At 39.3% G+C, this 16,023-nt stretch overlaps 2 protein-coding genes across 4 annotated transcripts; both read left to right on the top strand.

Annotated features, from left to right (window-relative positions):
- The first annotated feature begins 227 nt into the window (after positions 1-227).
- Positions 228-6,101, top strand: LOC137946349 (UDP-galactose/UDP-glucose transporter 7-like). 3 transcript variants are annotated; one of them, XM_068792608.1, is made up of 9 exons: positions 229-362; positions 464-571; positions 640-732; positions 1,540-1,645; positions 1,734-1,979; positions 4,312-4,422; positions 4,521-4,679; positions 5,511-5,654; positions 5,741-6,101. In XM_068792608.1, the coding sequence occupies exons 3-9, from the start codon at positions 692-694 to the stop codon at positions 5,909-5,911; spliced, it is 978 nt and encodes a 325-aa protein (XP_068648709.1). In that variant the 5' UTR covers positions 229-362; positions 464-571; positions 640-691; the 3' UTR covers positions 5,912-6,101. The 3 variants fall into 3 exon arrangements, with proteins under 3 accessions (XP_068648710.1, XP_068648709.1, XP_068648708.1); XM_068792607.1 differs by having other exon boundaries at positions 230-362; positions 464-536; XM_068792609.1 differs by lacking the exon at positions 4,521-4,679 and having other exon boundaries at positions 228-362; positions 464-536.
- A 5,250-nt stretch (positions 6,102-11,351) lies between these two features.
- On the top strand, positions 11,352-15,321 carry LOC137945385 (probable xyloglucan glycosyltransferase 5). The gene is made up of 5 exons (XM_068791256.1): positions 11,352-12,905; positions 13,146-13,454; positions 13,546-13,836; positions 13,926-14,039; positions 14,122-15,321. The coding sequence occupies exons 1-5, from the start codon at positions 12,186-12,188 to the stop codon at positions 14,761-14,763; spliced, it is 2,076 nt and encodes a 691-aa protein (XP_068647357.1). The 5' UTR covers positions 11,352-12,185; the 3' UTR covers positions 14,764-15,321.
- The last annotated feature ends 702 nt before the right edge of the window (positions 15,322-16,023 follow it).

The following is a 16,023-nucleotide window of genomic DNA, read 5'->3' as shown; positions in this document are numbered from 1 at the left end:
TTTGTCATTCTATTTGAGTCTTTGAAAGTCCAATTTGACATTTTATTTTTCATACAATGTGATGCGACTGCAGTTAATAAGTTTGAGGGCCGAAATCCGGCAAAAGTACAAAACAAGGAACGTGGACAGGTTGTTCGTTTCTCCCTTTGCATTTGATGAACAAATGGGGCAACTGATTGCGATGTCGCGTGATTACCATGACCTGGATTGGTGTATGAGGGACCAATCTCAATATGCCCCCGCTCTTTTTCAATCTCTGCTGGCACGTTCTCTCGGCCTCAGTCTCTGTATTGAGCTCCATTCCTTCAGGCTTTGGGACTTTTAGATCTGTATACTATCGGACGATGTAACCCTTCGTGCATGTGAGACTTCCCGGCCTTCATTCTCTTCTGCTTAGGGTTTCGATGGGATTTGTGTTTTTCCTAATACAATATCCATTACGGATCAATATATCCCTTTTCAGGTTATTTTCGGGGCGATGTCGGATCTCGTGCGATAAATATTTTAATTCCTCTGCGATGTAGCAGAATCTGCAGGTGATTTGTTAATCGTATTGAGAACAGGGGAAAAGGTATTAATGTTTGTCCTTATTAAGGTTGTTGTGTTTTAGTCTTCACGCTTCTGTTTTGTGGATTGCAGATAGAGGTGGGGCTTATTCTTTCGATCTTTTCTAGTGACGTACTCGACTGCCATGGAAGGTGGAAGCGCCGTGGATCCTAGCCCATTTATAAGGTTTTTTTTTCCTTCCGTATTGCTGTCAAATTCCTGTTGTGTGGAGTGAGTTTGCTAGGACTGTGGTCATAATAAGTGGCTATTTAAAAATGTGGTTCGCGTCTAATTGAAATGGTCTTTGGAACAAAAACGAAGAAGACAACCACAATTCTAGAACATTTGATCGTTTTGTCTTCTGGCTGCTGGCAGCTACTTGGATCCTATTATAGAAAGGAAAGAGAGTATTTATCCCCCTCTGTTTGAGGTACATGAGCAGTGATGTGGTCCAATTGACTGATAGTCTTTGCTTGAGTTTGGGCTCAAATGTTGCAGCATCTTTTGGCATTGCAATTTTAAAAAGCTGTACAATTTTTTTAAGTCAGATGGTGCATTGGCTCCGAATAATTGGTTCGACATTAATTTCTGACAGGAAGTTCAGGGTGTCCCTGCGTGCAATGTATGGTAATCAAACTGACCAGCTAGATTATGGGACTTCTCATCTTCATTCTTTGTGTAAAATCTGTGTTCAATGTGTCAGCGAATATGTTGGAAGGAAGCTTGTCATTAAGATATAAATCTTCTACCCTAGTCCAATTAGAAATGAAGACACTTTCATAATCACTTTTATTTCATTTGAGGGTTTCTATTTGTTATCTAGATTACTTGGTTTGCTTCATTATTAAAATCATATCCTCATTGTTTTTTTGTGCTAATTCAAATAAATGGATTTATCTTGCACTTGAAACTATGGTATATCTAAGGATTAGCAAGGCAGATACAGTTGCATGACCTTATATTGACATCGTATTGGTATTTTTTTTTTTGCAGTTTATTTGCTGCCCTGTCCTACGGAGTTGCTTCCATGGCCATGGTTTTCATCAACAAGGCTATTCTGATGCAATACACATACTCAATGACTCTTCTCACTTTGCAGGTTTTAGCTCACAATGCATAAGTTTCTGGGAGAATTATTCCTTGAGATGAATTGTTTGTTGATGCATATCATTTTATTTTTGGTGTAGCAACTGGCGACTGCTTTGCTAATTCACTTTGGTCGAGTGATGGGTTACACAAAGGCTCAGGATTTAAACTGGATCACTGCAAAGAAGCTTCTCCCAGTGTCACTGTTCTATAATGCAAATGTAGCATTTGCTTTGACAAGCTTGAAAGGGGTGAATATTCCAATGTACATTGCATTAAAAAGACTTACACCTCTTGCAGTTCTCGTGACTGGAGTTTTTTCAGGAAAAGGAAGACCACCAATACAGGTATGCTCTTTGTGTGCCAAAATGAACTAAAATGTGTATTCAAACTCCAGCTCCTGCGGCTTATAAAATCATCTTGGAAAGCACAATGAGTGATGAATTATTAAATAAAGCAGTCTATAAAATAGTTAAAGAAATCCTTTTTCTCAAGATATGGAATGGATTCAGTCTTATATGCATTATATAAGTGATTTCTTCAGATGGTGCTTAGGTGGTGTGATATTAACATTCATTAGTGAAATCTAGAGATCCAAATAAATGTCCTTTTCCTTTTGGCACGATTTGCTTCTCATAATGTAAAAACCTAAATCTCCTTGGATTATCTAAAGGTAACCAATGTAAATTGAATGAACACTCAGATTAAGAACCAGGAGATGCAACATTGCTCTCTTGTATCCTTATTTCTTGATGAATGGACCAGGTCACACTGAAAATGTAAGGAATTTAGGTCCTCTTAAAAAGGTACCATTTGCTGGAAAAAGATTTATGTGTAAAAATTATCATTGTCATCATAGTCTCATCCTTAGCTAATATGCTATAGAGCATTCTTCTCTTGAACACAAGCAAAGATATGGCACTTTAACAAAGATAGAAGCAAACTGTGGACTTTTGGCTTTGTATTTCACTCTTTTGGCAGTGGTGGAAACTCAGGCATTATCTTCAAGTTGGACATGGAACAGGCATCTTGACTCTGTCCTCTAATTATCTATGTTGGAAATGGACTAAGAGTTGATTCTTGTCTAACTCATTAAATTATGGTTCTAAAAAACCAAAGCAAATGACATGTTTTTTATTTAGAACCATAGGACGTGGGACTTTTTAATCATGGTTCCAGGGGTCTTTGACATGGTGTTCTTACATCTCCAAGCCCTGATCAACTTATTCACGTCATCTGAGACGAGGTGATCTTATAAATCCATGTCCTGATCAACTTATTCATGTAATATGAGACAAGGTGATCTTATATCTCCAAGTCCTGATCAACATATTTATGTCATCTGATTTTAAGCTCCAAGGTTGATTGTATTGTCTTATCTTGGCTCCCCTTTTTGTTAGTAGAAAATTAGATAATTAGAAAGTTAAGACATGATGTTATTACTCCTGCATGGATCAATTAGTAGAATGATCTTGGACTTATTAACTTGAAAATCCGTTTTCTAACTTGCTAATAATTTTGGGATGTGCTTTCGACCGAAATTTAACAAATTTTAGTTGTCTCATGAGTCAGAAAGAAGAAAGCCAAACAAGTCACCCTTGCTATGGAGATGGCTGCCACATTGATAATAACAATGGTTGTCCTATCCCCATAGCCTGTTTATCTTCTTACTATGGGCTCCATGCTGCAGAAATTTGATGTTTCAACTGTCTCCTCACTGCTACCTATTTTGGGCTTGTGAGTGGCTTTGCCTTGCAACTAGGGTTGTACACAGGTAGCAAATAGAGCCTGCGAGGATTATTTCATTATCCATTCTGATTACCGAAATTACCAATATGCTGCTACCCGTTTCACCTGAAACAGTTAGTAGGTATTTTACCGGTGAATGGATAAACAAATGTATGTTTAAAACAATAACTTGTAAAACCATTTTCTTGAAAGATGTAAATAATTATTGAAGATGAAGAGGGAAACAACAATACGTCAGCGATACAGGGATAATCAAAACTGCCAATAAGGCTGCAGCTAAACAGATAACAGCAAAACAAAAAGGCAAAGAACTAGGAGAGTGAACAATTAGGGATTGCTGCTCCACACCATCTTTAGCAAGGGGTCTGTGAGGCCATTAGCCTGGAGTATGGGACCAAGAAATGTGCGTGTCTTTAATGATGTCCCAGAAATTGTAAATCATAATAGTAAAACAATCCAAAACAACAGTAAAATACGAGAATGTTCTCAAACACTACATTGTATGTAAACCTAAAACAGATAATCAAGTCCTACATTGAAGTGAAATCGTCTGTGAGGGTTCATTTGTTAAACTTACATATGGAGGGAAAGTTCCAAAATTACTCTTCCATCTGGGTAAATTGTGAAACAAAATATGGAATGACTTTTTCTGTTTGATAAACAGTATGCAGGTAATTAAGTAATCTTATCAAAATCTTTAAACGGTTAAGGGTTTGTAATTTTGTTCCAAAGCCGTTATAATGGGTAGATGATGCATGAAATGTGCAATCAGGTTTCTAATATCATATATTCTGATTAAAATTTGTCTTAGTATCTGAAAAACTTTTACATAATCATGAGTTAATAAATAAGCTAAGGATTAGCCTTTACCAAAGTATTGTTTTGAGAGTTCCAACTTCTAAGACCTGATATCCTTTTAATTGTATTCAGGTTTCACTATCAGTTGTATTTACTGCTGGCGGAGTCATAATTGCTGCCTTGGGAGATTTTTCTTTTGATCTCTTTGGATATACAATGGCTCTTGCATCTGTCTTTTTCCAGGTTCGCAACTGTTAAAATTTGTACTTTCCACTTTTTACTTATTATCTTGGAAGACATTGGTCTGCCACTTAGATATCAATAGCCATTTTTGTACATAGACTATGTACTTGATATTGGTGGAGAAGTTAGGCGCAGAGGATGGACTTTCATCTGTTGAGCTGATGTTATACAACAGTGTGCTGTCAGTACCTTTTCTGCTTTTTCTGATCATAGCAACTGGAGAATTTCCGCATTCATTGTCTCTACTATTTGGAAAGGTCAGCATCAATAACAAGTCCTTTCTTCTACACAAGGAATTGATTCCTTATTTATTTTGCTGGAAAAAAAAATCAGCATCACTGTTATTAGTTTGAGATAATGGTGGAATAATTTCCATATAATTGGATTTTTTTTTCTTCGGAATGTCCCAGTGCTTAGGAATTGCTTTCCTTTGTCAGAGCCCCACTGACTAAGAAATTGATATGGCCCCATAAAGAACGTAAGAAATCTATAGATAAGTGTTCCCTCTCTCCTAGGGATATAGGTGAGACTCTTCTTTACACCAAAATTTTTTTCTTGTTTCTCTTCGTCTGCAAAGCTTGGTTATCTCTGGTAGCGTTACTGCTCTATGCATTCTGTTCTTTAGTAACATTATGTAACTGTTTCCAGATGGCAGAATAATCTGTCAGATGTTAATTTATTTTTCAGCACTAGTGCAAACCCTTCATAAGCTAATCAGAGACCTGGGAGTCATCTATTGATTCTGGTTACAATCCCAACTTTGCTTTCTCTCCTAAATAATCATTTTCAGTTCAGATTGCATTGGTCAACGTGCATTCTGACTATCCCTTGGGTCCTATCCACATATTCTTAGCATTGTTCTTTGAAAGGCAGTTTCTTTAGCTATCAAAGAGTCACTGTCCTGATTCTGACCATAAACCTCTGTTATCTTGTTTTTTGTTCTTCACAAAAGGTCATTAAGACATTAAGCTTCATTTTGTATCTATTTTCTTTTTATTGAGTAAAGGTTCTGTTATATTCGAATGATTTTTTAAATACTTGGAGATGAATTGGGTTCGAAATTAAAATCGTTGGTGCTCTTCTTGCAGGCTAATTCTTTATCATTTTTGGTGATTCTTATACTTTCGTTAGTCATGGGTATCGTTCTGAACTTCACCATGTTCTGGTGCACCATAGTCAACTCAGCTCTTACAACAACCATTGTTGGAGTTCTCAAGGGTGTGGGCTCCACGGTGAGAACCTTAAAATCTTTCTCGCATTTGATTTAGCTTTAATCCAACCTTGAGGGTTTCCACTAATTTATTATGGTCTTCTCCAGACACTAGGTTTTGTTCTGCTCGGCGGGGTGCATGTACACGCTCTCAACGTGACTGGGCTGGTTATCAACACTGCTGGTGGTGTATGGTATTCATATGCCAAGTATCAGCAAAAGAAGAACAAGCCACGAAGAATCATTTCAGATGCCGAAGCAGTAATTAGTAAAAAGTAGATTGTATGAGCGGAAGCCATCGTCTAGTACTCAATTATCTTGAGCTATTCGAAAAAAATGTTCTACTAAAAAACTTTTGATCGGTAGCCTGGTAGAAACGAAATTATTTCACGAGGTGAAAAGGCAAACAATAAATAGGCACCAAATTATTATTTTAGTTAATAGATTGAGCAAGTATTTTGGAAGTTAAGTGCGTGTCCCCAGTTCTAAAATGATGAAACTATTACTTTTCAATCGTAGCAAGGCAGGGTTAATTGGCCTAATCAGTTGGGTCATTTATAGATATTTTGTCCGATGCAGAAGCCAGAGAAGAGGTGGGGAAGGAGGGTTATGAGCCCTTTCTCTTTGCTAGATATGACTATGCTAAGGTTATCATGTTAGTTAACATTAGCCATGAAAAATAAGTTTATGATATCAGATTGCAGAGTCAGTAACTGGGAATTATTTCTGAAAATTTATATTTTATTATATACCTAAACTAACTTTTGAACCAACTGCATGAACGTGAATGAGTGTATATTTCGATACCATATTTTTCCTGTTTATTTATTTTTTAAAACTATTCATGAATGAGTAATTCGGAGTCAGTTTGTGACTCTGGTGGAATACAGCATGAATCTAACCCTAGTTTGTCGGCAGCGCGAACCGACACATCTGAACACCCGTGACTATCGAGCATCAACAATGTTGCAAATTCCTCCTTAGAAAATGGAAAAATAAAAGGATTTTTAAGCAATCACCGAATTACAACCAGCTGTTAACTGTTACGAAGACATTGCTGAGACAATCATATGTGCATTTGTCTTCTTCCTCTTGGAGGATGCCCACGTTGTGTCAGACAGTGAGCCGCCTCCACAGCACAGATGTGAAAACTGAAGACCCGCCTTTGATCATTAGCGTCTTATCTTTGACCCAACATCTCACACTTCCGAAAAAACTAGTTTTTTCATCTTTATCTGTCCAATTGATCTCCGTCTGCTTTGAGGTTTGATCATGACTGAGCAACTAACCTTACTTTCACCTCTTCCTACTCCTCAATATAATAAACTGCTTGTCCAAAATCCAATGGACAAAGGGTAGAGAATAAAGATTCAGATAAGAAAGCGATTTGTCTTTAAAAAGAGGGCAATACAACATGCTAAAAACATCAACAACGGCGATCATCTCCCACAAACAATGGTGCCCAGTGAATCCCACCCAATGGTTCTTCTTTTGCCACCACTACAGAGAGAAAAAAACGACTCATTTGACGCTCCCCTTTTCATCTTTTGAATGAAGAGAGGCTTCGTGTCAAGGAGTCCTGTAAGAGACACACTTACCATTTTCAGCTGTGGACCTCTCTCTCTTTAATACTGAAAACGGCCTTCTGTGACACAGAAAGGCGCTTTTGTTCCCGCAATGGTGTTTGCTTCTCCGGCAACGAATAAATTCTGCCCCATGTTCCTTTAGTAGTTGTTGGCATGGCAGCAGAGTAAGGATTGCTGGGTGCGTAGCTGCTTGAAGTGATCCAAACGTCATTTCAATGGCTTACAATGGTCTCTGTGTGTACATTTTGTTCCTGGCAAACTGGTAAAACGGCTGGTCGATCATGTTAAGGGTCTCTTGGAAGTGTTGCGAGATGTCATTTAATCTTTCGTCTGTGCGGAAGAGGGTAGAAAGCAGTTCTCAGATACAGTTTCTTGTTGGAACATTCCTTCTCTTTGAAGAATTTCTCGTATCTTCATTTAGCACCATCCGTCCATGTAGTCTCTTGACCCTCTTTGTCTTCATCTCAGTGGCTTAGAAGGATTTCCTCTGAGAATCTTCACATCCAACCCTTTTGGACGCTCTGATTTCTCCAACTTGGCTGACCAATTGCTCAGAAATGACAATATTACCAGAAAACAGAGAACTCGAACCTACCATAACAACGACAAATTCACAAGAAAGTGAAGGAACCTAAGAGGCATTTTACAAACAAATAAAACGCTAGGTCGATACAGCCGAACTTATTTACACTTTCTTTAGATAAAATGGTACCAATTATCACCGTACAGTTGCAACGAATTGTTAATCCATTGACAGTTCGTACCCAACTGAGGTTTTTTAAGCAAAGTGACATTAATGAGATAACAACAAGACAGTCGCAGCCTCATGGCTGTGAGCTTCCTATGTCGGTGGGTGGGTCTTCTTCTACCCCTCGAACTGAAAGTTGAGAGCCTTGAGGCCCCTCCCAGATCAGATTGTTCCAGGCCACATCCAAGTGTTGGCACTTCTGACAATCGCTCAGGCAGCTGTCCGAGATGAGTGACCAAACTGAGGATAAGTGCGTCCGTCATTCTCTTAAAGACGGTAAACGTATCCTTCCTTTCTGGAGCCTGATTTGAATCATCACCGAAGAAGAGAGTCATGCTACGCAGTCCAACGTGGGCATGTGATTTTCTGGGCTTATGAGAAGCAAATTTAATAATTATGTCTTCTATGTGCATCAAGATGCCATCTCACGATTTAATAATGGACAAGTTCTAACAATGACTTACGAAAATTACTCCCTGAAGTAGCTATTATTCACACTGGGAAAGAAAAGAACAACTGAAAGGACAGCTTTGAGGTTCTTTTCTTTTGATACGAAACAAACAATTACAGCTACTGCTAGCGTTAGGTACAGAACTGCCGACGGATCTACGTCACGTAAATTTCTGATATATGCAGCGGCGACAACTGTTACATGGAGGTCACTGGTTTGATCCCAGATAGGGATGTTCTCCTTTCGGTTTTTGTCTGCTGCGACGTCGTTTACCTCCTCCTCCAATTGCATCATCAGCGGCAAGCCTTCCGGAAGGTCCAAATCTGCACGCAAAAGAGCTAGTGAAGTCGCATTAATTATGCAACAATCGACTATTTTAGTCTTTTAAAAAGTCTTTAAGCGACTCATTCTTCGAAGAATCCCCGTTCTTTTTCTGTTGAAAAAAACATGAACATGTCAAGTTCGACTAAACCATGAATCACGCCACACGTAAAGCTAGTATTACACGTTTAACAGTTATTTTCTACAATTAATGAACACTAGCTGGGGAAGGAAGAAACTGATCATGTACCCTTATTAAAAGAACGCAAGGCTGAGCTGATGTGAAGAGCAAGAATCATTAATGGAGCACCTGGGGATGGGGGAACCCATCATTTTTAAACTCCGTTAACCAAAACTAAATTAAGCTTATTACAGATTCCTAAGACTGCGTTCTCGTCACAACCATTCATCATTGTCTTCCACCAGGGCCAAATGCAGATCGATCAGGGTGCCATGTTGGTATCAGGTATCAGTTATCATATCAAGACTTTTTTTTAAAAAAAAATGATGTTAATTGCCATGTTTGGAATTGTTTCTGACGAAATATATAATGAAACAGTAGTATCAAGGGGGCAGCAATTAAGAAGTGGATAAGAAAAGGCAGCTAACTTTTCTTTCCTGGATCACAACTCCAACAAGAGTAACGAGATGGTCTCATCTCATGGATAACGTGACTCTGTGCTGTCGGTGGGGGGACGAACCCACTCAAATTATTTCAACTATATTACCCAAAAGCCCATACAAAAATAATACTAAAAATAGAGATTCAAACCACATATTAATGGAAATATTAAAAAATAAAAGGAAAAAATGGAAGTTTGTTTGACCTTTGACTTCTCAGCACACGTTCTCTTCCCTGGATTACCGGCCCTTTTCAGATCGCTGCTTCTTCTTCTTGCTTTCCCTTTATCCCACAATTTTAGGAACTTCGGTTTTATCAGGTGTCCGTGTCGGTATAGGGACACGTGTTGCCTTCGACTGGTGGGGTATCTTATATTGGATTTTGGAGGTATTTTTAATATTATAATATTTATTTAGTCTGAGACAATAATTAAAAGACCTAATATTTTATTCTTCGTTTTTATTAGCCATATCTGCTGTATTATTTAGACCATTGACGTTTTCTTTTCCTTTTGAGGCGGAGGCAAGGACGAAAAGAAATAAAGAATCTTTCTTTTCTTTTTTTTCGATTTTCAGGGTTTTATCTTTTTCTTATTTTTTCCTACTACTTTACGAATCGAATTCCGGAACAGTTGGCCAGAAGTAACGTTGCTACGTCAGCATTGCATGATGTGGCCAAACAGATCTTTAGAACATTAGATGATGGATGGTGAAACTCGGCGAGGAATTGGACTGTCGGTGACCCTTTCCACGCTTCACTCCTCTCAATTGTCGGTGATCTCGCTTCGTTTTGCGGGGAATAAAAAATATTCATTATATTTTTTGTTTCTTGCACAGCGCAATAGAGCCGCCGCCGGCCGGCCGGATCTACTTGTTGTTTACCGGGTTTTTCGCTCTACCGGTTCGGTTCATTGGATTCATCGGTTCGGGGCTTAGAAGTTAAAAAGGAAAATAGAATTGTATTTAGATAATTTGATAATTGGAATTAAATAAAATTTTATATTTTTTATGAAGTATATTATATCTCATTTGATGAGGAAAAATATTAAAAAAAATTACTAGTACCGGTTCGATGAGTATTTTATTTGCCAAGTCTCGTCACTAGTCTAGTTTGGTAGGCATAATCTAACGGCCACTAATTAATGAGCAAACGACCAATTTGCTCTGGTGGACCACCAAACTCCCTGTATGTTTTCGCCATCTTGAAAAGATTTTTATCAAGCCCTTCCAAGGGCTCTCATAATGGGCCTCATGGACCCCACTCAGCACATGACTCTCCTCCATTTGAGAGTCCGTCGGGTTGCCACCTCACTGCCACCCTACAGGGCAGAATCACCATTAATGGACCGCTCAGATTAAAATTTTGTTTATATATATATATATATATTGGTCCCACAAAAAATTTATATTTTAAGGCAATGATTATGGCTTGAATTTCAGTAATATTAAAGACCTAAATATTGGAAAGTCTAGCTGTTTCTTCAAACTTACAGGAAAAGGATCTTCAAAGATCCTCTCAGGCCCCCCATCCAACTTGAGTTTTTCCTAGCACTCATTAATCTGCTCATTATAATCTAATCATGGATTATGAATGCAAAATTCGAATGGGTGGGTGCCCTTGAGCCAGGTTCACTTTTGAGGACAGCGGACATCAGTTGGGTGTTTGCTTGGTGCTTTAAGGCTGTAAAAAACCACGAATATACTCTCTTGGCTGGCATTGGCTTGTTTGCATGCATGAATGGATGAATACTTCCATGAATGATGCATGTCATCGTTTTAAGAGTTTGCACTTTTGGGTAAAAAATTTGTGTTCTTCTACTGTTTCTGAAAGTAAAAGGTTAGAATTTAGCCTGAGAACGATTAAATGATTAATGGAGGATTATCCGCTTGTATTTTTCTTTTTGAATTTAGGAAAACCGTCTTTTCTTTTTCCGTTTACTGTACTTTATTCCATCTTTACCGCGGGAGATGGCTCGATTTCCTCTTCCAACCAGTTGTCCGATCTTACGGAAACTCAATGGATGGCTGCTGGAATCTTCTGCCTCCACCGTTCTAATATCGCATTTAGAGGACATCAAGGTCAGTTTGGGGTCTGCATTGTCTCCTTACATTACCTTTCACCGGCGCTTCTTTTGAACTGATATATATCCGCCTACAGATCCGGGTGATCCTTTCCGTATCCTGTTACTGTAATCCGATTACTCCTGTAGAGAAAAATATTACTGGGTAGTGGGTAGCCTTTGTTTTCTGGAACGGATGCCATAATCTAGTGATTTTGAGGTTGCAGAGTTCTATATTTTCTTCCTCATTTTTATGTTTCGTGTATGCTTTTGACGGTTGCCGTCTTCCCATGGTTATATTTCTTAAAGGTGAAAAAGCCGGGTTTGTTTGTTTTGTTGCATATTGAATAATACCCACATGGTTTCTAGCTTTACAAATGCAGATACCTTTCCCTATAATGCTGTTTTCGCTCGTAGTGTCGTAGTGAGAAGTGGGTAGTTGATCCAAACCCTAGTTCTGCGGTTTCTTCTTGCTGCATTGGACCTGAAATGCCGATTTAGTGCAAGCTTCCGTGGTTATCCAGTGACAGATCTAGTCTTTGAAGACCAATGAGTTGGTCGAGCTTCTTCGTTTTGGGATCCGGGTGCTGAAGTTTAGTCACCACTCCTCGGAAGCGTTTCGGATTCCGGTCCCTTCTTCAAATGGGTTACTTGTGTTTCTTCACCTCGGGATCTGGGCTGTGATCACTGGAAAGATTCTTTGGGCTCTTGTTGGTTCTTAAGTGGAGAGTTTCAGCTTCTTGACTGAAAAGTTAAAGAGTGCTTCATGGCTCCAAGTTTGGATTTTTCCGAATGGTTTCCGAAGGAGGCCCGGAAGGGTACGCCGGTGGTGGTGACGATGGAGAATCCCAATTACTCAGTTGTGGAGATTGACGGCCCGGATGCAGCATTTCGCCAGGTCGACAAGGACCGAGGGAAGAATGCAAAGCAGTTCACTTGGGTCCTGCTTCTCAGGGCGCATCGAGCTGTTGGATGTCTTGCATGGGTTGCAACCGTGTTGTGGGCATTGCTCGGAACTGTGAAGAAACGTCTAATTTTCCAACAAGGAGTTGCCATGGAGTCTGACAAGTCTGGCAAGGGCCGCTTGTTATTCAGGTTCATTAGGGGCTTTTTAGCACTTTCTTTGGCAATTCTCGTGTTTGAGTTAGTTGCTCACCTTAATGGTTGGCATTTCCGGAGACCTAATTTACATATACCACAGACTTCTGAAATCCAAGGTTGGTTCCATTTGGTTTATATCTCATGGTTGGCCTTTCGAGCAGACTACATTGCTCCACTTATTCAAGCTTTGTCAAGCTTTTGTGTTGTATTGTTCCTAATTCAATCGTTGGATCGGTTAATTCTGTGCCTTGGGTGCTTTTGGATTAAGTACAAGAAAATCAAGCCTAGAGTTAAAGGTAACACCTTTAGTCCAGAAGATGTGGAAGCTTCAGGCTACAAGTATCCAAAGGTTCTGGTTCAGATTCCGATGTGCAATGAGAGAGAGGTATGGGCTGAACAATCATTTTTGAATTCTTCCATTGGTCTATGATCTGGGGTTCTAATCTCATCTATGTCACTTCGTTATGAGCAGAAATTCTATTATTCCATATTTATGTGTTGCTTGATAAATTTTGTTGCTGAAATCATTCAATTCTAGTAAGAAGTAATTATGTCACTTATCACTAAGCATCATATTATATGGAGACAATTCATGGTAACTATAGCCTATTGGTTTTCTCCTCAGGTTTTTGAGCAATCAATTTCTGCTGTTTGCCAAATTGATTGGCCAAAAGATCGCTTCTTGATTCAAGTTCTCGATGATTCTGATGACGAGAGTATTGAACGTGTAATCAGAGCTGAGGTTACAAAATGGAGCCAAAAGGGGATCAATATAGTCTATCGCCACCGATTGGTTAGAACTGGTTACAAAGCAGGCAATCTCAAGTCAGCCATGAATTGTGACTATGTGAAGGATTATGAGTTTGTTGCAATCTTTGATGCAGATTTTCAACCGACCCCAGATTTCCTAAAGCAAACAGTGCCTCATTTTAAGGTAAAGTTGATCGAAAACCACTCTCAGCAAAGACTCTTTAGTGGCATTTTTTTGCCTGTGTACTGATTCTTATTTTTACTGCCCGGAACAGGATAATCCTGAATTGGGTCTGGTTCAGGCTCGATGGGCATTTGTTAACAAGGATGAGAACCTGTTAACTCGTCTCCAAAACATTAACTTGTGCTTCCACTTTGAGGTGGAGCAGCAGGTTAATGGTGTCTTCCTTAATTTCTTTGGCTTTAATGGAACTGCTGGTGTTTGGAGGATTAAAGCACTGGAGGAATCCGGTGGTTGGCTTGAGAGAACTACTGTGGAGGATATGGATATAGCTGTCCGTGCCCATCTTAATGGTTGGAAATTCATCTTCCTCAATGATGTCAAGGTACAATTATCCTTTTTTTTTAACTGCATTTTTTCGCAGAGTAATTCATAACCTATAACATGACCAACTCATGTGAGATTGATTTTCAGGTTCTCTGTGAAGTTCCCGAGTCTTATGAAGCATATAGGAAACAGCAACATAGGTGGCATTCAGGACCAATGCAACTTTTTCGCTTGAGTCTCCCAGCTATTGTAACATCCAAGGTTTGTCACACCTACAGAATCGGGTTGCTTTTATTGTAAGTTTCAGTCATATGTACTTACTCTGTGTTTTTTACTTTTGCAGATATCTGTCTGGAAGAAGGCAAATCTTATTCTTCTGTTCTTTCTCTTAAGAAAGCTAATCCTGCCCTTTTACTCCTTCACATTATTTTGCATAATTCTTCCTCTAACCATGTTTGTTCCTGAAGCAGAGTTACCTGTGTGGGTAATCTGCTATGTACCTGTGTTCATGTCCTTTTTAAACATTCTTCCTGCTCCTAAATCTTTCCCCTTCATTGTGCCCTACCTTCTATTTGAAAACACTATGTCAGTAACCAAATTTAATGCCATGGTTTCTGGATTATTCCAATTGGGTAGTTCATATGAATGGATTGTGACCAAGAAGGCTGGTAGATCATCAGAATCAGATTTGATTGCTGCTGCTGAACGGGAATCGAAGACTACTGCCCATCCACAACTTCACAGAGGAGCTTCAGAAAGTGAGCTATCCGAGCTAAACAGGTTGAAGGAACACCAAGTAGCTCTGCCTCATGCTAAAAAAATCAATAAAATCTATAGGAAGGAGCTCTGTTTGGCATTTTTGTTACTCACGGCCTCCATCAGAAGTCTCTTATCGGCTCAAGGGGTCCATTTCTACTTCCTCCTCTTCCAAGGGGTGTCCTTCCTCCTTGTTGGTCTTGATCTAATTGGCGAACAGATGAGTTGATTGTGAGAGAAGGTCCCTATCTCTGCACCAGAACCGTGTTGCTGAAATTTATGTTGATATCTAGATAAAATTGGGATTGATTTATTGGTTTTAATACGCTCAAGTTCAAGTTGGGCTCATTTCCTTCGCGAAGCGGGTGAGGATGAAGATCTCTCAGTTGAATAAATTAGTTCCACAAGTCCCTTTTCTTCTTAGAGCTCTTCTCTGCCCTTTTTTCCTCTGTCATATAGACATTCTTTCCTTGAACTGATAATGCTTTTGAAGGTAGGATCGGATTTTCTCTCTTTCTCGCGTGGGTTTGGTGGCTGGGGATACAAACCGGCTATGTGTATTTGATAGAGCTGGAAGGAAAATTGAAGGTTTAAAGTAAAAAAAGAAAAAGAAAAAAAAGAAGAGAGACTACAAGAAAAGGAAAGAAAAACAGGTTGATTCCAGCAACGTTTTAGACTTCTGTTCTTGCGATCCGTTTATACCGAGATGTATAACAGTTGTTTGTATATTGTGATAATTCAGTTTATTTGAAGTGAAAGGTAGCTGATGACTCTTTTCCATCATGAACATGTCTTTCCTGTTTTTTTTTTTTTTTTCCTCCCTTTGTACTGTTTTTCATCCAGCCCCGTTTGGTGCTTCTACATCTCAATTGATGATCGCCGCCTTTGTTGGCCAAAGAACTGTCGGCAGGCGGTAAAGTAGAGCAGAAGTGCGTAGGACCCAGAGATCATGGTAAAATGATCAGGATTCTCGTTGTAGTCCTATGCGAGCCTCTAGGCATCTTTCAATGTATCGAGCTCAGCAAGCTTGGCATGTTATACAACCTATAGAAGCCTCGAATATGGAAGGTGACGGCCCATCCACCATTCGCCTACTCTTTAAGACCTCGCTACCCCATTCAACTGTACCTTTCTTTGATTCGTTTCAATGGGTTTCCATTGGTTGATGTGGGTGCTTTTATATTTTCTGAATGGTGGAAGGAGCAATCTCCGTCGTCTACTTCAAGCAAAAGAAAATAACAGGCTCAGAAGCAATCCAGATGGCATATTTATAGGTGTATTGAAGGATTTATAAATGTGTCGGAAATGTATTCTCATGATCTCATTGCCTTAAGCCTGCCCGTATTTCTGAATTGGCGGGCTACGGAACGAAGAGTAAATGGTAAAGAAACTGTATTGCCTGTTTGGCACGCAATAGACAATACCAATTACGGTCGAAATTGGAGGAGTCATCGTTCTTTGGCTCTATCTGGGTCGCTCTGGTCAATTG

Source organism: Aristolochia californica, unplaced genomic scaffold (assembly GCF_029961685.1).
Source record: "Aristolochia californica isolate CCGP_79_NKW_82.1479 unplaced genomic scaffold, dmAriCali1.0.hap1 SCAF_12, whole genome shotgun sequence".
Taxonomy (NCBI): domain Eukaryota; kingdom Viridiplantae; phylum Streptophyta; class Magnoliopsida; order Piperales; family Aristolochiaceae; genus Aristolochia; species Aristolochia californica.
Note: the sequence above shows the minus strand (reverse complement) of the source record. Positions and strands in the feature narration are given on the sequence as shown.